Genomic DNA, 22,906 nt, shown 5'->3' on the forward strand with positions numbered 1-22,906 from the left:
ACTGTCTGGGTACAGTTAAAATTATAAATATACTGTTTAATGATTGATCATTTTAAACCTAGTTACTAAGATTTAGCATGTTAAAGTCCATTTTTTATTTCTGTTTGTTGACTTTTTTTTTGCGGAATGAGTACTAACAACTGATGAAAATAAATTGTTCGGAAAGTATTTTTGAAGCCAGCAGTGTGAGTTTTGCGGGGTAAGGAGTTGTGCCAGCAAAGTCATGGGACTAAATTTTGGCTCCGGGTTGGAAGATAAGAGTTGGGACAATTCCTGGCTCTACAAAGCTGACCCAGCAAAATGTGACCTAGAAGGTCAGGTTTTTGGTCTGGGTCGGGGAGGTGTGGGTGTGGGTGGGGTTTGGGGAGGCGTTACGGTGGTGAAAATGGGATTCATGGCAGGCGACCCCAGAAAGAGGTTGGAGGTTGCAGGGTGCAGAGGTGGGCTGGGCGAAAGGTCGTCCTTGGTGCACCAGCACTTTGTCGAGCCTATGAAAATAAGCAATAAAACAAAAGGCAGCTCTTACCCATACCCCTACACTGCCCATGCCTTTACCATGCCGCTCCACTCACCCCCTCCCCATGGCCCCTTATTGCCCCTATACCAACTCATGCCAATCCATGCCTCTACCCAACACTCTTTGCCCTTACACCTACCATACTCGCCTAGTATCCACCATGGGCAGATCTCGGGACCTGTGCTGAGATTAAATAAAATTCTTGTGTCTATTGATGAATTCACCATTTCAAAAAATAATACTCAATGATTAAAAACCCATCTACTCCATTTGAATTCATTTAATTATTTATAAAAACAAGCATTTGTATTCATAGCCTTACTTCAAAGAGTTTATAACCACTTGGAGCTGTCAATCAAACTGTGAACTAACAGGCACCCCACTGTGATAATGAAAGGTTGCGAAATCAAACATGCAGCTCTAATCCCCTAATGGTAGCCCTTGAGCTTATGTCAATGGATGGAATGAAATGATGCACTGACTTTTTAATACTGCTTTTTTAAAATGTAAAGGGCAGGAGATTTAAAATTCTTGACAGTTCTCTTGACACTTCCAATGAGTTTATGCACTTTTTACACATATGTCTAACTTTAACAATCCTAAAGGGCACCTTTTTTCTCCCAAATGTGTCTGGGACCACCCCAAAAGGGTACCCTACCACTCCAAAGAACTCAGGCAGTTTTAGACCTTCTCCTACCTGGTCTAAATTGTGTTCATAATGTTTTAAACATACCACTAGCCAAAATCGGATCTGACTTTAACATGTGCAGTTTCTTCCTTGAACCATGGATGTATAAATTCGAACTCAACCCCATTCCTGTCTGTGGAAATAGTGGGGGCTGGGTTCAGGGGTAGGACTTCCAGATCTGGGCCTCTGCCATCATTTTTGCAAAGACAGCTTCTCTGCCTGCATGAAAATTCAGGCCATGGCCATTAAACCAGGGCTACATCAGCACACACTGCGTATTCTCCTCACTCTCTATGATCAATAATTTTTCCTAGCCATTTCCTTTGATCTTCATACTGCCCATTACATCATTAAATTTGTGAACGGGAATTTCATATCCCTTACCATATTCCGTTACAAACTAAACACATTTTTGACAGATGAGATCAATAGTGCTACCAAGAAGAGGCAAGAGCTTTATTACAACGTTAAAATGAAGGCTAGCTGTTGATGCACCTTCTATATGTCAGCTGCCCATTTATGTTTTCTGGGTGACTGTTAATTGTGGAAGTGAGTATTTAAAGAGCCAAAGGAAAATAAACTGCCGAATTTGGAGGAAGCAAGTATTCTTATCCACTTTTTAAAATCATTTTGTCTTCTTCAAAAGGTGCTGTGTCCTGGTTCCTGGCGCTAGGATATTTTGCTCAAAGTTTGGGTTTACCTGTGAATTTCCCACTATTTTTATGTTTTTTTGGAGGACAGCAAGAAACAGAGGCCAGATAAGTGAGGATACTTGGCAAATTTCCATGGATTCTAACCTTTCCGCTTTTCACCTGGACCTGTCTGAGAAATACTCTGTGAACAGACTCCAATATTGTAGATTTGGTTCAAATTTGCAGGAGTACTTAGTACTCAGGACTGCACTTTACCGGGTATAAAAAGCTATTTTTTTTGTAAAAACTCCTACCGACCAGTTTCCCTGGTGCGCTAACTCGATCCTTCATCCTATCAGAGTGATTAATTCGTACCAGTCAGTTTCCAAGATTATGATCATTTAAATTTCACATATTAGTGGTTTAAAGTGTGAAAGACAGCGAAAATAGTATCTGCATCCGAAATCTCAATTGTGAAGCTATCACAATCACGCCTAATTTTGTCCTCACCTGAAACTTCATGCATGCAGTTTTCAGAAGGGGGTCAGTTTGCAGCAATCAGAGTTAGATTCCTGCATGATTTTGCATTCCTTATCTCAGTACTGTTATAGGCAATTTTAGACCCCAACATCCACCCCAGCCGAGCTAGGCTAACCTGGCATAGACCAGGGATCATATCTGGGTTCTTGGTAGTATGTTGTATGGAAAATATCATTTACTTACTGAACTACTGGGAGCCTTCACTCTTTTTTTGTACAGACAATTCCATTTTAAGTCAGTTCTTCAGTATAGCCGTGCAGGATAGAGGGCAGTGAATTGCTAGAACCAAGGGCTCTTTTGCACTAACCTTATATCCATTTGCTCATGTTCAGTAACCAGCTTTGAGAGTATCTGTTTTATAGAGTGGAGCGTAGGAAGAGGAGTAAGCTATTTAGCCCCTCGAGCCTAATCTGCAGAATGATGTCCTCGACCTTTACACAATGCATCTCTGTGAGAAGTATTAATTGCAGCATCAAACTGCCTACCTACCAATGACCATCATAACAGTAAAGTGTGTTGTATAACCTCACAGATGAATCAGATAACATGTAGAAGCAAAGCACATTCTTGCAGAAATGGTGGATGGAAGGTCGTCCCTGCCTCTGGCACATTCCTAGACTGGGGGGAAAAAAGGTTGTTGGATGGGGAATGGGTATGAAGAACCCTGTCTATTCACCTACATTCACCCTATTATCACAATTAATTAGACCATATTTGTCACAAGATTATTAATAATGACCATAATAATCACAAACCTGACTGAGTTATTATATTTTATACCCCTTCACAGGTGACGGAACATGCCTTTTACAAACACAATGACGGCCAATAAGACAACAGTGTTAAGCTGGACAACAACAACCTGCAACTCAAAAACTACTGACTGGTGAGTATTTAACCATTTAACCATAAAGAGCCAGGGTCATCTTGGTTTTGTAACTTGTATGTCTTGGTAATAGAATTATGTCATAATGCAATTGATTACACATGAGGTGACAGACCACAACTGTTAAAATAGTTGTTTGGTAGTGCAGAACTTGAGTATTGCTGAAAAAATAAACTTTGTTAAAGCTTTTCATCTAGCACTCATCAGTACAATCACAAGAATACCAATACCAATTTGAGCAACAGGTGAAGCTAGGTGTTTCACGCTGATACAATGCAGTAGCAACACAAGTGGTACCCGTCACTAACAGGATGCTGCCATCAAACCAAAAAGACATTTTGCCTATCTCAGAAATGAGTAATGTGTATATGAATTTCAGTGTCAGTGCTAGGTATGTAGGCCATACGACTCAAAGACTGGTGGATTGCATCAAATAGCATGTCCCAGCCACTGTTCACATGGCAAGATACAGACCGTACCCAACCAGCCCGTGCTTGCAAGCCTCAAAACACAGTGGCCAACATTAGATGTGATTCTGCAATTGGACAACATTTGCTAAACAATCCTCAGTGTGCTAAAATTACACTGCCAATTTGTTGGGCTCGCAGTGTGGTGCATTTGTGTGTACTGGAAGCTACATATGTTAATACACAGGGCCCTGTTCTTTGCAGACAGAAAGAACATGTACACACATTGCGCCTGTTTCAGCTAAACAAACTAAGTGATAGCCATTCACTGACTCATCCCTCAGGGCAATGCCTTGACCGGAGTCAAGCTGCCTGGCTTAAATTTCAAATGTTGCTTGGAAGTTAACTGTCAGTCATCATTAATTGGTGCATTCTCCATGGCAATGCCGCTACCAATCAGAGCCCATTTGCCAACCAATCAACAGTCTCTTCTCATACAGTATAAAGTTGTTGCTTCCCCTGATATCGGTATTCTCGCCTGACGAGTGCAAGACAAAAAGCTTTGACAAAATGCCTTTTTACAGCAGTGACTGTTAAAATGCTGTATATTGAAAAATTAATATAGGGATATGAAATCTCAATTAAGGTAATTTGTGTTGCAGAAACCATTGGAGATGAAACTCGTCCTGGTTGCTAAAATAGGCAGTAAGGAATTGTTAGGGTATTTTACCCTCTACCTAATTAAAACCCCTGTAGAAAAGAAATTTGGGCGAGGTATGAAAAAGGTTATTGATTCAATATCACTCATTTTCACCCAGCAACAAAAGCTAAAATTGCCCCCACTAAGTTCATGCAAAGTTAATAGTTACGGCTGAAAACCGGAGCCTTGGCTTTGTTTGTAAGAAGGTTAATTAAAAAGCTGCAGATATTTGTGACTTCAGTTCGTGACTCCAGCTTTGTTCAGTTTTTTCAGTTCCTGCAGAACTTGCCCTTGTAACTTGTGAATGGTATTTCTTTGTCACATCTAAACAAAATGCACAAAGAATTTGCATCAAATGGTTCATGATTTTAGAAGTGCGTGCATACATAAAAATAATATTCTGGATATGTATTAGAAAATTTCCTGTCATATAACCCATTATGAGTCAGAAATTATGGTGTTTGAGGCAGGCAAGTTGATGGAGAAGTGCACGTTTTGAATGATGGAATTTGAAAAGAAGTTTGCAATAGTTTCTAAGTTATTTTGGTAAAGAAATAATTAGTGTTTTCCTCACTGCATCCAGATATAAAATAGTTAATTCCATAAATGAACCTGTATGTTTGAACAAGTGTTATTTTCAAATTCCCACTATAGGCAAAACACTTGGGTGGCATAACCACTTATAATATATCAGGAAGTGAAGTCTGTAGATTTTCCAGTTGGTATTATTTTTACGCCCATGTTAACCATGTATTTCAGGTGGAATAATATCAGGTTGGGACCACTTAGTTTAATCATTGTTTATACCAGGGAATTTTACAGCTTAGAATGCACTTAATCAGTTTGGCATTGCAGTTCAGCATAATGAAATTTTCCTGGAGTATGGTGTATTTCCGTGCACTTATTGTATATTAATTATATTACTAAAAGGTCTTTGTGGCATTGTCGCTAAGTTGAATTATATTCTCTTCAGTATGGGCAACAGTTGTATCCCATCTAATGCACAATGCTGAGGTGCTAATTGTTGTTGGCAAATACAAACTCCAGTCACTCGCAGTTTAATTCTCCTTTGATCAGGGAATTTAACAAATTGTAAAGTGTTCATCATTGGTTTCAAGTCGGCCACATCCTGTAACTGGCCTTTTTTCTCTTCCTCGCTATCTTGTCATTATTTTAAGATTATTTTACATCTGTAGCCGTGTAACATCTACAATAGAATGTTTAATGTGTTAATCTAATGGATAGATAATATTTCAATGGAAAAATACAAGAGCATTATATCGTATTACAATAGCATACAGTGTGTTATATGATACTACTAGATCTCTCATGATGTTGTTCACAGTCCTTGGCCTGGAGTGCATTTTCTAATGTTTACTACAGGAATATTTGAGATCCCTTACAGACACTTCACTTGTACTCTTGCTTGCTAATCACCTATTGTTATCATTAGAATTTGCAACTTAACACTTGCCCCTTATTTTAGTTTCTAGCCAAGAGTTACTTTTATACAAATACTACTTTTTCCTCCTATTTTAGTCAAACTAAAATAACTTTCCAATGCCAATCGATTAGTTCATATGCCATTGTTTCTCGGAGGAAAGCAACTCCTTTTAGTTTGTTCTGCATCTGCCCTCACTTGACACCTCAATCAATTCTGATGTTATTAATCAGTTCGGAGAGCTGAACTGCTCACCCAGATTTCCTTGTTATTGTGGGAAAATTGCAGTGCAGTTGCTGTGGGAGGAAGAGACAAGTGTCCTGTGGTTGATCATTACAAAACATTTTTGGTGATGGATGATTTATGTGACTGAATCAATCAGAAATTACGATACTGATACGGTTCTAGCGTCTAAGCCATTGAGGAGGTTGGCTGAAGAGGTATTAGAATTTGGGATCAGTTTAGTTGCAACTCTGATGTGATCGGCTGAAGAACCAATGACCTAGTAATGGATTGGATACGTGTGTGGGAGTGAGAGAGAGCGGGGGCGTGTGTGGGAGTGAGAGAGAGCGGGGGCGTGTGTGGGAGTGAGAGAGAGCGGGGGCGTGTGTGGGAGTGAGAGAGAGCAGGGGCGTGTGGGAATGAGAGCAGGGGCGTGTGTGGGAGTGAGAGAGAGCGGGGGCGTGTGTGGGAGTGAGAGAGAGCGGGGGCGTGTGGGAGTGAGAGAGAGCAGGGGCGTGTGGGAATGAGAGCAGGGGCGTGTGTGGGAGCGAGAGAGAGCGGGGGCGTGTGTGGGAGCGAGAGAGAGCGGGGGCGTGTGTGGGAGCGAGAGAGAGCGGGGGCGTATGTGGGAGCGAGAGAGAGCGGGGGCGTGTGTGGGAGCGAGAGAGAGAGCGGGGGCGTGTGTGGGAGCGAGAGAGAGCGGGGGCGTGTGTGGGAGCGAGAGAGAGCGGGGGCGTGTGTGGGAGTGGGGGCGTGTGTGGGAGCGAGAGAGAGCGGGGGCGTGTGTGGGAGAGCGGGGGGCGTGTGTGGGAGCGAGAGAGAGCGGGGGCGTGTGTGGGAGTGAGAGAGCGGGGGCGTGTGTGGGAGTGAGAGAGCGGGGGCGTGTGGGAGTGAGAGAGAGAGGGGGCGTGTGGGAGTGAGAGAGAGCGGGGGCGTGTGGGAGTGAGAGAGAGCGGGGGCGTGTGGGAGAGAGAGCGGGGGCGTGTGGGAGTGAGAGAGAGTGGGGGCGTGTGGGAGTGAGAGAGAGCGGGGGCGTGTGGGAGTGAGAGAGAGCGGGGGCGTGTGGGAATGAGAGAGAGTGGGGATTCGCTGAAATCATGCAAGCTTGCACTCAATATGTAATTTTACAGATAGATGTGTAACAGTGCTGAAACCATTCATATACTGAGAATGTGTTATCATTTTAAAAATGTGGAGTTGTTTCAAGAAATAGGCCAAATCAGGCTTGTCAAACCTTTTCACGTGGGGCCATATTTCCATTTTGTTTCTCACTCAAGGGGCTGATGAGCAATTTCTGAAAGATTAGGTTTCTCAAAACATTAAACATGAATTTCAAATTAAAATTGAGGTATGAAGAAAAAACTTGTTGAGCAAAAATAATGTCAAAGCAATAAATTGATCATTTAAAAAAGTAGAGTAATTAATAAAAGTTACCATTAGAGTGTGAGAGGGTCAGTGTGTGTCCCACTCACTCCCATGTTCAAGGTGCTCACTCACTCACCCTCACCCACTATGAGCGGGTGTGAATATGTGGTGTATGGGGGTGAGGGTGAGTGAGAAACCTGAAACTGAGAGAAAGGCAGACACACATTCACACACTCTTTTACTCCCACACACACCCCTGCTCCTACATATATCCCCACTTCCCCTGCCACACACGCGCACACACACACACACACACACACACTCACTCCCCCCCCAAACACATGCACACCCGCGCCTCCCACACACACTCTCGATCACTCGCTCACCCATTCCCATGCACGCCCCCGCTCTCTCTCACTCCCATACACACCTCCGCTCAATCCCTCCCACACACGCCCCTGCTCTCTCTCCCACACACGCCCCTGCTCTCTCTCCCACACATGCCCCTGTGCTCTCTCACTCCCACACACGCCCCTGTGCTCTCTCACTCCCACACACGCCAATGCTCTCTCTCTCTCCCACACGCCCCCACATGCTCTCTCTCTCTCCCTCATGTCCACGTGCGCTCTCTCTCTCGCCTACTCATGCCCATGTTCTCTCTCTCTCCCACACACCCACGCTCTCTCTCTCTCTCACACTCCCACACACTCTCTCTCTCTCCCACGAGCCCATGCTCTCTCTCGCCCATGCTCTCCATCTCGCTCTCTCTCTCCCACGTGCCCACGCTCTCGCTCTCTCTCCCACACGCCCACGCTCTCTCTCTCTCACACGCCCACGCTCTCTCTCTCTCACATGCCCATGCTCGCTCTCTCCCCCCCACACGCCCCCACGCGTGCTCTCTCTCTCCCACGCGCCCACGCTCTCTCTCTCTCCCACACGCCCACGCTCTCTCTCTCTCCCACACGCCCTCTCTCACTCTCTCCCACACGCCCACACTCTCTCTCTCTCCCACACGCTCCCACGCGCGCTGTCTCTCGCCCACACACCCCTGCACCCTCTCACTCCCACAGATGCCCCAACTCTCTCTCTCTCTCCCACACACGCCCATGCTCACGCTCTCTCTCGCCCACGCTTGCTCTCTCTTGCCCCGGCTCTCTCTCACGCCCACACATGCCCTGGCTCTCTCTCACGCCCACACATGCCCCTGCTCTCTCTCACGTCCACACACGCCTCTGCACTCTCTCTCTCTCACGCCCACACACGCCCCTGCTCTCTCTCTCGCTCTCGCTCTCCCACACACGCCCCCGCTCTCTCTTCCCCCTGGCCCTGGCAGTCTCTCTCTCCCTCTCCCTGTACCCACCACAAAAAAGTTTCTGCCCAGTAAATTCACTGCTGCTGGTGTTTGCTGCTCCTCCAATCAGAAACTGTTTCTCTCCCACACTTGCTGCTGGTAGGCTCACTAGTGACCTATGAATAGCAAACGTGGGAGAGAAACAGTCTCTGATTGGAGGAGCAGCCTCTTTCAGAATTTTCAACTTCTAGCTTACCGGTCTTATGGGCATTTTGAACAGTGGCTCTGGGGCCACATAGAGGGACTTCGCAGGCTACAATTTGGCCTGCGGGACATGGATTGGACAAGCCTGGCCTAAATCTTCCGATTAGTGTCGGAACAGTTCTGACCGATGCTAATCGCAGGAGGAAATGCACACTTACCTGCCAGCATTTTTTAAGGCCAGACTTCCGCTGCTGGCTGCTTCCTGAAGCCTCCATGTTAGAAAACAAGGCAGACCTCAGCGCAGTGCAGGAGAGTCCAAGCCACACCCCCTCTTTATGGCACTAGCTGCCATATTCTGGAAAGTAAGAGTTTAAATGTCCCAAAGCTTGTGTTAATTTTGCTATTTCTAGCTCAGTTTCACAGTAGAAAATGTGATTGTTCAGTATCCACAATTATTAAATATCCTGTGACCAGCATTTCGATATCAAATTACTTGCAATCCTTTGAATAAATGCACTGAAACTCAGGTAAAAACTTGTGGGCTTAAGATTACCTGGAGCTATCAACTTCCAAAGTCATACAACCTCACCCCCACTGACAATGCCAATACCCCCCTCCCTCACCCCCCCCGACAGTGTAGTCCTCTCCCCCTCCCTCACACACCCCCCGACAGTGTAGTCCTCTCCCCCTCCCTCACACACCCCCCGACAGTGTAGTCCTCTCCCCCTCCCTCACACCCCCTGACAGTGTAGTCCTCTCCCCCTCCCTCACACACCCCCCGACAGTGTAGTCCTCTCCCCCTCCCTCACCCCCCCCCCCCCCGATAATTTTCAGCCCCTTCACCCTTTTACTCCAAAAAAGTGCTCAACCTCCCCCCCCCTCAACTCCCTGACAGTGCTGACTCTTCTGACATTGACCGGACAGGAGCAAGGTATTCCCAAAGGTGAGTTGGGAGAGGGGATGAAGAAGAGTGTGAGCACTGTCCGGAGGGTTGTGCGTAGTTGAGTGGGTATGAATATTGTCCGGGGTTGGGGGTGGAGGTGTGGGTGAGCACTGTCCAGGGAGTGGGGGGTGAGCACAGTCCTGGGAGAGAGGGTGAGTGGGTGTCCGAGGTGCAGGAGCAGAGGGGTGAGCACTGTCCAGGGAGTGGGGGGTGGGGGGGTGGGGGTGAGCACTGACTGGGGAGTTGGGGGGTTGGTGGTGAGCACTGTCTGGGGAGTGGGGGGGGATGATGAGCACTGTCTGGGGAGTGGGGGGCGTGTGAGCACTGTCTGGGGAGTGGGGGGATGGTGAGCACTGTCTGGGGAGTGGGGGAGCTGGTGAGCACTGTCTGGGGAGTGGGGGGGATGGTGAGCACTGTCTGGGGAGTGGGGGGGTGGTGGTGAGCACTGTCTGGGGAGTGGCGGGGTGGTGAGCACTGTCTGGGGAGTGGCGGGGTGGTGAGCACTGTCTGGGGAGTGGGGGGGTGGTGAGCACTGTCTGGGGAGTGGCGGGGTGGTGAGCACTGTCTGGGGAGTGGCGGGGTGGTGAGCACTGTCTGGGGAGTGGTGGGGTTTGGTGAGCACTGTCTGGGGAGTAGGGGGGGCTGGTGGTGAGCACTGTCTGGGGAGTGGGGGGGTGGTGAGCACTGTCTGGGGAGTGGCGGGGTGATGAGCACTGTCTGGGGAGTGGCGGGGTGGTGAGCACTATCTGGGGAGTGGGGGGGATGGTGAGCACTGTCTGGGGAGTGGTGGGGTTTGGTGAGCACTGTCTGGGGAGTAGGGGGGGCTGGTGGTGAGCACTGTCTGGGGAGTGGGGGGTGGTGAGCACTGTCTGGGGAGTGGGGAGGTTGGTGAGCACTGTCTGGGGAGTGGGGGGGTTTGGTGAGCACTGTCTGGGGAGTGGGGGGTGCTGGTGGTGAGCACTGTCTGGGGAGTGGGGGGTGGTGAGCACTGTCTGGGGAGTCGAGGGGGGGTGAGCACTGTCTGCGGAATGGGAGGGGGGGCGGTGAGCACTGTCTGGGGAGTCGGGGGTGGGGGTGAGCACTGTCTGGGGAGGTGGTGAGCACTGTCCTGGAGGGGGAGGTGGTAATGGCGAGCACTGTACTGGGAGGGGGTAAGCACTGTCCTGGGAGTGGAGGGTGAGCACTGTACTGGGAGGTGGTAATGGCGAGCACTGTCCTGGGAGTGGAGGGCGAGCACTGTACTGGGAGGGGGGTGAGCTATGTCTGGGGGCATTGGGTGAACATTGTTAGGAAGTGGGGAGTGATTGCTGTTCGAGGTATTGGATGAGGTGAGCACTGTCTGAGGTGCAGGAGCAACAGTGAGCACTGTTGGGGGAGGGTAGGTTGTGGGGTGAGCATGCTGTGGATTCTGGAGTACTTTGACACTCCAGTTGATTTATTTAGCAGTTATAAAACCAGTGATACTCTACAAAGAACTCTAAGTAAATCTGTGTAAAAAACAGGGTAAGTATAAGGCAAACAGCCCAAGTCTGCATGGTTCTGGCCAATCACTGAGCAATACAGGCAGGGTAAAACTGACAATCGGAAGTTTAAATTTCCCGCTTAAGTTCTAGGCATGTGCTTATGTTGAGACTTCCAAGGGGTCCTGCACCTACCTTTTGTGGTACCTCTGGTTTCTGACTATCCGGGGACCAGAAGACCTGGGCTTTAAAACACTCCTGCTCATCGTTTGATTTCTGTGTAACTAGTCCCAATATTAAATTTAAGAGTAATCCTACTTGAATAATTTTACCAATTGAAGGAATCTCATGAAAATGTGTTAAGATATGACATTCCGTTGAAGTATACCTTTCAACTTCAGGCTTTCATTTTTTTTACTTTCAAGATTATCTAGGATTTTTGGGCCTTTTGAAGGCAAGGTCAAAATCGGAGGGGAAAAATTAGTAAAAATTTTGATGGAAATTGGAGAAAAAATTATGCTTTCAGAAAAGACCTGTATATAATGGTTCTGGGTATTCTTTGTAAGTATGGGTGTAAAAGGGGAAAGTATTACACTAGGGGCAGAAATTTTCACTTGGCGGGTGGGCGCACACCCGACCCACTCGAGCGTGAAATGACCCGCGTTGATGTCGGACGAGCGTGCCGATGTCAGTGCGCAGTTTCTGCCCTAGGATTTCCTACAGCAGTTAACTGGATTACCTGCCAATTAAGGCAAAATAAATAGGAAAACCAGTGGTTGTTGGCAGATTATCAAAATGCTGAAAACAAACGGGGGCAGGTGGATCTGGGATGTTTCTGTAAAATTTGAAAACTTAGAACCCTACATATGTTCTACAGCCGCCTTTCCTAAAAGCTACCTCACATTCTGTTCACTAATCTTCATTGTAATGGGAGTTATCTTTCAATCCTGTTCCTCCATGTGGATGTTTATCACTGAACCACTTAAATTCTTGAACAATGCAGTTTGCTTAGAGAGACGGGCATTTCTGCATTTGGATAGGATTTATATTTTTTCAAGATCAGCGGAAGTTCAATAATTGAAAATTCGAATTTCTGTTTTGTTTGTGTACAGTCTGCAGAAATCGTCATGGAAACATGATCCCCACACAAACACTGGGATTACCAGAGCAGTCATTATCTATATACATCAGTTGAAGCAGGTCTCAGGAACACATCTGGCTGTGTGCAATTTTTTTTTTAATTACCTACTGTCCCTTTTTGCAATTTATCATCGTTTTCCCATCCTTCTCAATCACTTGCATGGCTAAACTGATGTCAGGGAACGTGGCATTGGTGGTAGTAAATTTGGCAGTGCATTACAAGAGCATTTAAATTAGCAATGCTATCTGGGGCTGTCCAAGCTTTCTTGCTGAGGTTATTGGCAGCTGTGAGATATTCAGCGAGGTACTGTTTATTCAAAATGTTTGGCTTAAGTAGAGATCTCCTCAGATCAATTGGTGACCTCTCAGGACCTAACCACAGAATATGGCTGTGGTTTCGGACTCACAGTTCAGGAAATCTGCAACAGGGATCTGGGAAACAGCTGTATTTTCGTTCAGTCCCATTCAGTATATTTCTGTTGTTTTGCTTTTTTTTTAAAAAAAACTAAAGTCATCCCATATTTCAGTTCTTTGCCCAGTCTGCCATTTTTGAATGCAGTGTTACAGACGTGTAACAGTAATCTGTGATATTCATCCCAACTTTCCAACCCATCCCCAAGGGCTAGCTTTGTTCCCTACAATGTGTTTCAACGCATTTCTCCAGGCGTAGCAATCTGATTCAGCCTTTGCTCGACTTGGACGACAATCAAACTTTTTTGAAGTAACAGGAGAAAGTGAATACGGTGCCTTATTTGAGAGAGCACTGCAGCAGAATATACTGCCCAAAAATTTACAAATCATTAAAATCGTAGGCCTGCTGAGCCTTTTATTGATTTTTATATGGCCGAGCTCTAGTTGGCGTATTCCCTCTAGAGAGGCCTTTTCTATGGAGGAAATAGTTAGGATGATACAGTTCAAACTCTTTGGCAGGTTCTGGTTGCAGAGTCTCTTTCTTCATTTCTTTGTATTTGCTGAGCCAAAATCTGGGCAAATTTGTAGTGGAATGGGTGTGACATACACATACAGGAATGTGATGAGGAGAGAACTGATGGACTCAACAAACTAGATCCAGCATTGTAACCAAAGATCTTTCTAGGCATCGGGGAAATGAAAAGAACCCAATGAAGCACTTTGTGACATTTTCTTTTGGGGGAAAAAAAAAGGTGCAGCGAAGAATTCTGACAATCCGGTCATGGCTGACTGAAATTCAGGACTATGACAGGTGAATAAAGAGCAGACATGAGCGTGCAGGCAGCCATGTTACCCATGCAGCTTATTGGCTGAATCTCTGTTGAGGGGAGTGGGGAGATTCTCTGAAACCAGTCTAAACATCATTATTGGATGGCTGCAGACGAGAGGGAAAAAGAAAAAAAATGGTTGTAAGAGTTGCAGATCGGGCGCCAAGGTTCTCCGATGCCCTTTCTGGAGATCCAATTCCAGACTGTGGACAGGAGGAGGGAGACCCCTGGGTATGTCCTGTCCCACCAGCAGGAAAAATCCAGCAGAGGTGGTGACAAAGTGCTTTTGTCAGGAGAGAGTGGCTCTAGGATTCCTCAATATTGACCCCAGACCCCATGAAGCCTCACGGCATTCGGTCATACATGGGCAAGGAAACCTCCTGCTGATTGCCACCAGTAGAACAGCATGCCAGGAGCACCAGCAGGGGTACCCAACAATGAGCTGCCAACCTGGTGAAGCTACAACACAGGACAGCATGCTTAACAGCAGAAGCGAAACGATCCCACAACCAACAGGTCAGATCAAAACTCTGCAGTCTACTATATCCCATCATGAATAGTGGCAGACAACCAGCAAATAAAATGAGAAGGCTCCATGAACATCCCCATCCTCAATGATGGAGGAACTCAGTGCAAGAGACAAAGCTGAAACATTTGCAACCTCCTTCAGCGAGAAGTACTGAGTGGATGATTTATCCAAGCCTCCTCATGAGGTCCCCATCATCATAGATGCCAGTCTTCAGCCCAGTTTGATTGACTTCATATGATATCAAGAAATGGCTGAGCGTAATAGATGCAACAAAGGCTATAGGTCCTGACAACATCCCAGCTGTTGTACTGAAGGCTTGTGTTCCAGAATTAGCCATGCCTCTAATCAAGCCAGTTCAGTACAGCTACAGTACTGCCATCCACTCAACAATATGGAAAATTGCTCATTTATGTCCTGTCCTCATAAAGCAGGACAAATTCAACATGGTCAATTACTGCCCTGCCAGTCTACACTCAATCAGCAACAAAGTGATGGAAGGTTGTCGTCAATAATGCCATCAAGTGGAACTTACCAATAACCTGCTGACCGATGCTTATTTTGTGCTCTGCCAGGGCCACTCGGCTCCACACCTCATTAAAGCCTTCATTCAAACCTGGACAAAAGAGGGAAATTAACTGCCCTTGAGGTGAAAGTGACTGCCTTTGACATCTAGGGAGCTTTTGACTGAGTATGGCATCAAGGATCATTGGCAAAATTGAAGTCAATGGGAATCAGGGGGAAAACACTACACTAGTTGGAATCATACCTAGCACAAAGAAGGATGGTTCTGGTCGTGGAGTTAAATCATCTCAGCCTCAGGACAATGCTGCAGGAGTTCCTCAGGGTACTGCCATAGGCCCAAACCTCATGAGCTGCTTCATCAATGGCTTTCCCTCTATCATTTAAGTTGGAAATGGTGAAATTTGCTGATAATTACTGTGTTCAGCACAATCACTTGGAATGACAGAATTTGAATATTGTTGAAAAGAGAAACATGTTGCTGAAGCTTTTTGTCTTCCACTCATCAGGACAAATGCAAGAATGCCAAATTTGAAAATAACCACAACAATTTATACCAGAGGAGAAAAGGGGTGCTGATTGGTTGGCAAGATGACTCTGAATGGCCAAGGCATTGCCATAGAGAAAGCAATGGGGAACTATATGTTCCCTATGCTTCCAGGTAATTCAAAAAAGGTGCAAAGCTTGAACATATTCCTTTGCAAACAAAAGAGCGGGTCCCTGTGTATGAATGTATGTCTCTAGCAAGTGTAAATGAGCCATGTTACAAGCTCGACTGATTATCTTAAATTGGTTGTTATTGTAGCTATTGGCACACTCAAGATTTTTGAGTCAGTGCTGCCTAATTGCAGAATCACATCTAACAGTAGATGTTTTATTTTGGCTTTTGCAAGCGTGGGCTGGTTGAATATGGTTCATACTCTGTTTATTACAAACACCCGGAGGAACATGTTGTTTGAATCGATCAGCCAATCATTGGGGCATACGGCCTACAAGCCTGGCATCGCGTCAGCATTGAAATTCATACACGATGGGCAGAATTTTCCATGCCCGCTCGTGTCAGGCGTGTTTGGCAGCGTGAACAGACGATATGGCGAGAAGGTCAAACTTCTGGAACCTCATTGTAACACATCTGCATATCATTATAAACCCAGCCCAATGGAATCAACCCCTCACATTGGATTGTCAGAGCACGCCGATGTGTTTCACAACAGCATATACGAGACGTGCACTTGGTGGGCTGCTATTCGAGGGGAACTCGGAGGTGGGTGCACAGCAATGTTGTGCAGCGCTCGTGAGGGTCGCCTGCTGGACTTCAAGGTTGAGGCGAGTTGGTGTGGGAGTCAAGGGCTGCACGGCGGTTGTGTGGGTAGGGCAAGCGCTGCCCTGCGGCTGATGGTGGTGCACAAGCACATGCGGGGTTGGGGGGAGGGAAGCAGCCACGCATCAGGGAAACCTTGTATAAAGTGACCGTACCTCCGCAGCTGAGAGTGTTCAGACGCAGCCACATTAACATGCGTGGAGTCGGGCCTCTAGCTTACCTGCCCACTCAAACAACACATAAGCGTGAAAGTGCCACCAAATGCTCCTGAGCTTTTCACCCCTGGGGCACAGACTGAAAAGTAATGAGAGTTTTAGTGGATTACAGAACAGTTGGACGACTGGGCACATTGTATAATCTCCTTCCTAAAGCTGGTTGTGGAGCAGTCATTGCTGGAGGTGCTCACAGCCCCTTGCAATGTTAGCAGCCCAGTTTGGGCCAGTCTCCCCCATGGTTCAAGCTAACAGTGCAGCCTTGCAACGCAGGTTGGGAGAATGGCTGTGCCTGAGCTGAGAGCACAGCATGCAGTCCAATGGGCAAAGCTGCTGCCAATCAGTCAGGTGGACTGGGGCGGAGGAGGGTGGGGTTTTGGGCAGCCATGCAATGGGGCTAAACTCTGGCCATCCAAGTGATGGCCAGCACTCTCCGGGATGCATTAAGGGGCCTTCAGACTTAACCAGGTGAGGCTCTTAGAACACCCAAGCTAACCCAAGCGTCTCTCTCTTTCATCCTGCAGGAGTACATCAGGATCATGGAGCTTGGTGAACTAGCTATATGCCTCGTGGCTTGCAGAAAGTGAAGATGATGGAGAAGAGAGCAACTGAGGCGCCTGGCTGCGCAGAGGGAGGAGCAGCACCCTCAGGAAGAAGGGCAGCTGGGGCTCCCACACACGCTGCTCAAGCGCCTCAGTGAGCTGTTGCTGGTTTGCACCTATCTAGTCCCATGGTCTGTAGACACCGCCTTTTAGTCCTGTAGTTGACCAAGAACTGGTGTCGCCATAGACTGCGCATGTCTCGGGAACTGGTCGGTCACATCTGCCAGCTACTGCAGGATTTGGCGCCACAGGGACATGGAGGGCATCCACTGCCAGTGGCTGTGAAAGTGACTGCAACACTCACATTTTATGCCAGTGGATCCTTTCAGGATTCCACAGGTAACCTCTGTGAGATATCGCAAGCCTCTACCCGCAAATGCATCCATGAGGTCATGGATGCCAACTTTGTGAAGGCACAGAACTTTATGCATTTTTCCCGGGACCAGGAAAGCCAGGATGCAAGACCGATTGGATTGCCCAGATCTCAGGTTTCCTGCAGGTGCAGGGTGCCATCGACTGCCCGTACATGGCACTCAGAACTCCGTCACCAAGCGGTCAACTATGTCAAGTGCAAAGGCTTCCATTCGCTGAATGTGCAGCTGGCGTGTGACCACCACAAACATGGTCTGCACACGGTTTCCAGGGAATGTCGGTCATGATCCCTGACGTCTTCAGGGTTCACGGAGGCTGCAGGGTTGGCTCCTCGGCTACCCGCAGAGGATGTGGCTAATGACACCCGTGCGGCAGCCTCAGGCTGCAGCAGAGTGAAGGTATAATGAGGCTCATGCTGCAACTCGCAGCTTAGTGGAGCAAACCATCAGGATGCTGAAAATGAGGTCCTGGTGCCTGGATCGATCTGGTGGAGCCCTCCAATATAATCCAGAGGGTGTCACACATCGTCATTGTCTGTTGCGCCCTTTACAACCTTGCGCTGCAACAGGGAGAGGAGCTGGCTGAGGCGGAGATGGAGCAACTGGAGGTCTCCTCCAATGAGGGGGACATCAACGAGGATGAGGGTGATGAGGCCCTCACACTGGCCAGACGAGGCAGGTGCGCTTGGGAGGCCATCATAGCTGCTAGATTTGTGAAGGATGATGACAACATGCAGTGAGAAGATGCCACGGATCCTCACATTGCATCTGTGAACGTTTGACTCCAGTCTGGCTTATGGCAGCATACATAATCTCTGTGATAATGCTGTTGTCATGGAGATGCAGCGGAGGCCCGAATAGTTGCTCGATTGCAGGAGGATGATGACGACATGCAGTGGGGACACTCCATAGACCTTCACATAACCTCTGTGAATGTTTGACTCCTGTCTGGTTGAGGGCAGTTCGCTTGCGCTCTCTGACCAGGGTCATATCATGGAGACACAGCCATGAAACTTTAAATGCACCTGATCCTTTGTCAGCCTTCAGCATCTGACCCCTTTAGGAGCACAGCCTCATTGGTCATAGATGCTGACAAGGTGGGGGCCAGCCCCACCTTAAAGGTGCTGAGAGCACACAGAGAGAATGACGGAACTCTGTGACGCCTGCCCATGACATTCTGGCTGCAATGGCAAGCACCATCAAGGTGCAGGCATCAGTAATGTGCCCAGGGAGTGTGAGGCCGGACCATTACTTTGGTCTGAAGGCTGCGCAAAGCACAGGGAAGAGGCCCTGGACTGAGACACCTGCATTTATCTTGTGCAGGAATCAAAGTTTGACATCTGAATGGCACAAACACTGCTCATCAGAACAAGGAGCCATAGGCAAGGAGACATTCTTGGGAGTTTATTTACAATAGTGAACATTACGTTCAAGTGATTAACACCCATGCCCAGGCTGTGCAACGACACCTTAACTTTCCTAACCCTGCCGCTACATCTTGGTGCCCCCCCAGACATCCACAGCGGAGGTGGAGGCAGCCTGCTAACCGCTATGCCCTGTCTGTGATAACCTTGGCAGGCGTCCTCTGGAAGGCCGAAACCAAGGCCTGCTTTCGGGGTCCTGCTGTGTAGCAGTGGTACCCTCCTCGGCCTGTGGAGCTGGAACTGCTGGAGTCACAAAGGGGATTCGGATGGGCCAGACAATTCTGGATGGGTGGCCCCAGGGTGTGCATCTGCTGATCCTCCTCCATATGGGTGCCCGAGGGCCCCTGGCTGACTCTTTGAGGAGAACGGGTAGCTGGAGTAAGATTGAGCTGCCCCGCACCCCTCTCATGTGCACACTGCTGGAGGCCAACTGTGGAGTTAGTAATGGAGTTCAGCCCGTGCAGCAGTGCAGGAGAAAAGTCCTGGACCAAGGTCTCCATGGCAGCCGCCTTCCTACCAGTGTTGACCTCAGTGCATTGGCATGCCGGCGCTATTGCCTCAACCTGAAGGTGGACGGACTCCCCCACTGTGCCTTGTAATCTGGAAGAGTATAGCGGACATCACTTCCTGATGTTCCCGAGCTTGCCTTTGCAGCTCCAGCAAAGGAGATATGACCAAGTCCAGAGGCTCACTATCTGACTCAGACTCAGTAGATTTCTGGCCTCCAGCAGTCCTTGGAGTGCTGGGAAGTCCCTGTTGCTGCCTGCTGTGGATTAGACAGTGCGATGTGCTCACCAGGTTGTGATCCTGAGGCTACTCTAAAGCTAGGTCCCACCAAGGTGCGCTGGTGGAGGGTGTGGGTGTGTGTTGTGATGGGACTTCAGGGAGGATGCCTCCAGGTTCCTCTTCAGGGGCTTGATTGGAGGCCCTGGGTCATGGATTCCATCAGCTGTTTCCAAGATGTGCCTGTGGGAGCAAGGGGAGATAATTAGTGCATGGCAGTGGCCTGTGAAACAGGACACATCACTCACAGCAGAGTTGTCTAATGGATGTTGCACTGCTGAACCCTCACTTGATAGACTAGCGCTGACCTCGCCCTCAGCACAGGACAGGTCCAGATCCTTGCCAGCCAGCTGGATGGCATTGTTTTCATAGTCCATGAGGACCTTGATTTCAGGCATTCCTCCACCAGCCTGCGACCTCTCCCTCTTGTTGTGTGCCAGCTTGTCCTGCATGAATAGAGATAGAGAGAGTGTAAGCAGGATGCCTGCCAGGCCAGATGATAAGTATGCCTGGCATGTGTGGGTGTTGAGTGGTCCCGCAGACAGGATGAGGACAATGAAGATGTGTATGAAAGAGTGAATGGTGATGTCCCTTGAACATGTGAGTGAGGGCCCTGTTGATGTGTGATGGGTTTGAGTGCGAGAGTTGAGAATGATGAGAAAAGTGACTTACCCTTTTTCTACACTGGGTGGATTTCCTCTTTCGCAGAGCATTGGCACTGACTACAGCTGCCACCACCTCCCATGCCCAATTGGTGATGTTGCTGCCCATCCTGCAGCCAGAACGGGGATAGAGGACATCACGGCGAGCCTCCACTGTGTCAAAAAGGCATTCAAGGGACGCGTCATTAAACCCGCGGGGGTGCTGCTGCTGCTGTCTTCTTTCCTTTCGGGGCCATGTCTTCAGTGCAGCAGTCCTGGGCTGAGAGCACTGAGAGGTGTGCCCGTGGCTCCACTTTAAATATGGTGCCCGGCGTAAGAAAGCGGCCTGGTGGGCGAATGAGTGCCCGCCCACCATTGAAATGGGGTGTTTCCCAGGAATGCAAAATTAATGAGGCAGGATTGGGACGATATGGCGTGAGAAGCCACCATTTCAACCGAGGGGTAAATGTCTCACCTGCTACCACACTTTGGACAGAATCATCCCATATTTGCACTATGTTGCTCAGTTGTGCAGTAGGCAGGCCACAGCCAGACCCCCTACCATGACAATCTGAGGACTCTCCACTTCTTCCTTGAAAGGAGACCCGAGCAATCCCCATGCACCACCGCCGCCCTCCTCCTGACTGAATTTGTTCTCTCATTGAATAAATTTAACTTGTGTGACTTCCTCCAAATAAAGGATGTGGCTATGAGTTCCACATGGGCCCTAGTTATGCCTGTATTTTTGTGGGATATATGGACCATTCCTCGTTCCAGTCCTACTCAGGTCCCCTCCCACGACGGATTTTTCCGGTACATTGATGACTGTATCGGTGTTGCTTCCTGCTCTCGTCTGGAAATGGAAACATTTGTCAATTTTGCTTCCAATTTTCACCCTTCTCTCACCTTCACATGGTCTATCTCCGACATTTTGCTTCACTTCCTTGACCTCTCTGTCTCCATTTCTGGGGATAGACTGTCTACTAATATCCATTACAAGCCCACTGACTCCCACAGCTACCTCGACTACACTTCCTTTTACACTGCTTTCTTCCAACAACCAGAACCATTCTCCCAATTTCTCTGTATTCACTGCATCTGTTCTGATAATGTTATCTTCCACCATGGCACTTCCTACATATCTTCCTTTTTTCCTGAACTAAGGATCCCCCACGACCCCCACCCTGCACTCTGGTTGACAGGGCCCTCTACCTATTTCCCACACTTCTGCCCTCATCCCTTCCCTTGTCTCCCAGAACCACTCTAGGCTTCCCCTTGTTCTCACTTTCCACCCCACCAGCCTCCATACTGAAAGGATCACCCTCTGCCATTTCCACCAACCCCAGCATGTTGCCAGCACCAAACACATCTTCCCCCCACCTCCCACATCAGCATTCAGAAGGGACCGTTCCTCTGTGGCACCCTGGTCCACTCTTCTGTCATCCCAACACCTCATCCCCTTCCCTTTACCTCAGCTTTTCTCACCATCCAAGGCCCCAAGCACTCTTTTCAGATGAAGCAACAATTTACTTGTACTTCTTTCAATTTAGTCTACTGTATTTACTGTTCAAAATGCAGACTCCTCTACATTGGGGAGACCAAACACAGACTGGGTGATCGCTTTGTGGAACACCTCCACTTAGTCCGGAAGCATGACCCCGACCTTCTGGATGTTTGCCATTTCAATTCTCCATCTTGCTCTCACACTCATATTCCTGTCCGCTGCCTGCTCAGTGTTTCAGTGAAGCCCAACACAAGCTGAAGGAACAGCACCTCATATTCAGATTGGGCATTTCGTAGCCTTCTGGACTCAACATTGAATTCAACAACTTCAGACCATGAACTCTGACCTCCATTTTGAATTTTTTTTTACCCCAAGTGCCAGTTTGTATCTTGTTTTCATGTTTTTGCTTTCAGTCAGAGCTGACCTTTATTCTGCTATTAACACCTACTCTGGACCAATGCTTTGTTTCTTTACCACTCTATTTGCCTTTTCTTCAATGACCTCTTTGGTATTTAATCACCTCACCCTCTAACCTATCCTTCACCTTTCCTTTTGTTCCACCTGATGCCCCCCCCCCCACCCCTTTTTGAACAGCATAAAACCCAGGGGATTTTTGTGTAATTCTCAGCTCTAATTCCAGAGGTTACCAAGCTGAATGATGCTTCAGAGTTTTCCAGTGTCTCGTGCAGGAACTGATTGATTTGTACTGCTGTGTGCCTCTGTGTTCTGGGCTGACTTTTCTTTGTTTAGATGCTGAGAAGGTCATCAGTATCCTGCAAAGAGAATATAAAAAGAGCACCCTAACTGCACTTTCCCACAGTGCTTATGTTTTCTGTTGAGGCTTGCCAGCTGTGTGCAGTTCTTCAGTATTGCTACACCATCCATGAGCGGGAGGTTTTTTTTTGCTCCATTTTTCGTATCTCACATCCAGTACACACATGGCAAGACAAATGCATTGCATTTTGACGTAGGTTCACTAGGGGTAATTAGGCCAAGGTTCACTTGGATTGATTAGGCCAAGAAAGAGTCAGTGAGCCTTGCACTATTTCTGCATTACTGCATCATAATGGAATGATACAAAAGAAGATTCTACTGTCCAAAATGTTGTCCATGTTTGTTTCCAGAGGGACATAGTGAAACATTCTGGAATATTGAGAATGGGGGAGGTGGTGGTGGTGGTGGTGGGGGGGTGAGGGGGGCTGTCACCTGAACTTCAATCTGTGGCTCCACTTTAGCAATTCTGAAGAAATATAATTGAAATTAGGTCAATTATCACCTAATTCTAGCTCAATATATTTTATTGCTTTTAAAAATGGGCAGAAAATA

The 22,906-nt window shown here is 47.8% G+C and overlaps 1 protein-coding gene across 2 annotated transcripts in view; it reads left to right on the forward strand.

Moving 5' to 3' along the window:
• Positions 1-22,906, forward strand: part of LOC144696659 (DENN domain-containing protein 2A) — a 138,310-nt gene that overhangs the window by 67,691 nt on the left and 47,713 nt on the right. For both annotated transcript variants that reach the window (XM_078568216.1, XM_078568215.1), the window contains one exon: positions 3,168-3,263. In XM_078568216.1, the coding sequence (XP_078424342.1) occupies positions 3,178-3,263 (86 nt within the window). In that variant the 5' untranslated portion in view covers positions 3,168-3,177. The remainder of the gene's footprint in view (positions 1-3,167; positions 3,264-22,906) is intronic.

The sequence above is a fragment of the Cetorhinus maximus genome, chromosome 22 (assembly GCF_964194155.1).
Source record: "Cetorhinus maximus chromosome 22, sCetMax3.hap1.1, whole genome shotgun sequence".
Taxonomy (NCBI): Eukaryota; Metazoa; Chordata; class Chondrichthyes; order Lamniformes; family Cetorhinidae; genus Cetorhinus; species Cetorhinus maximus.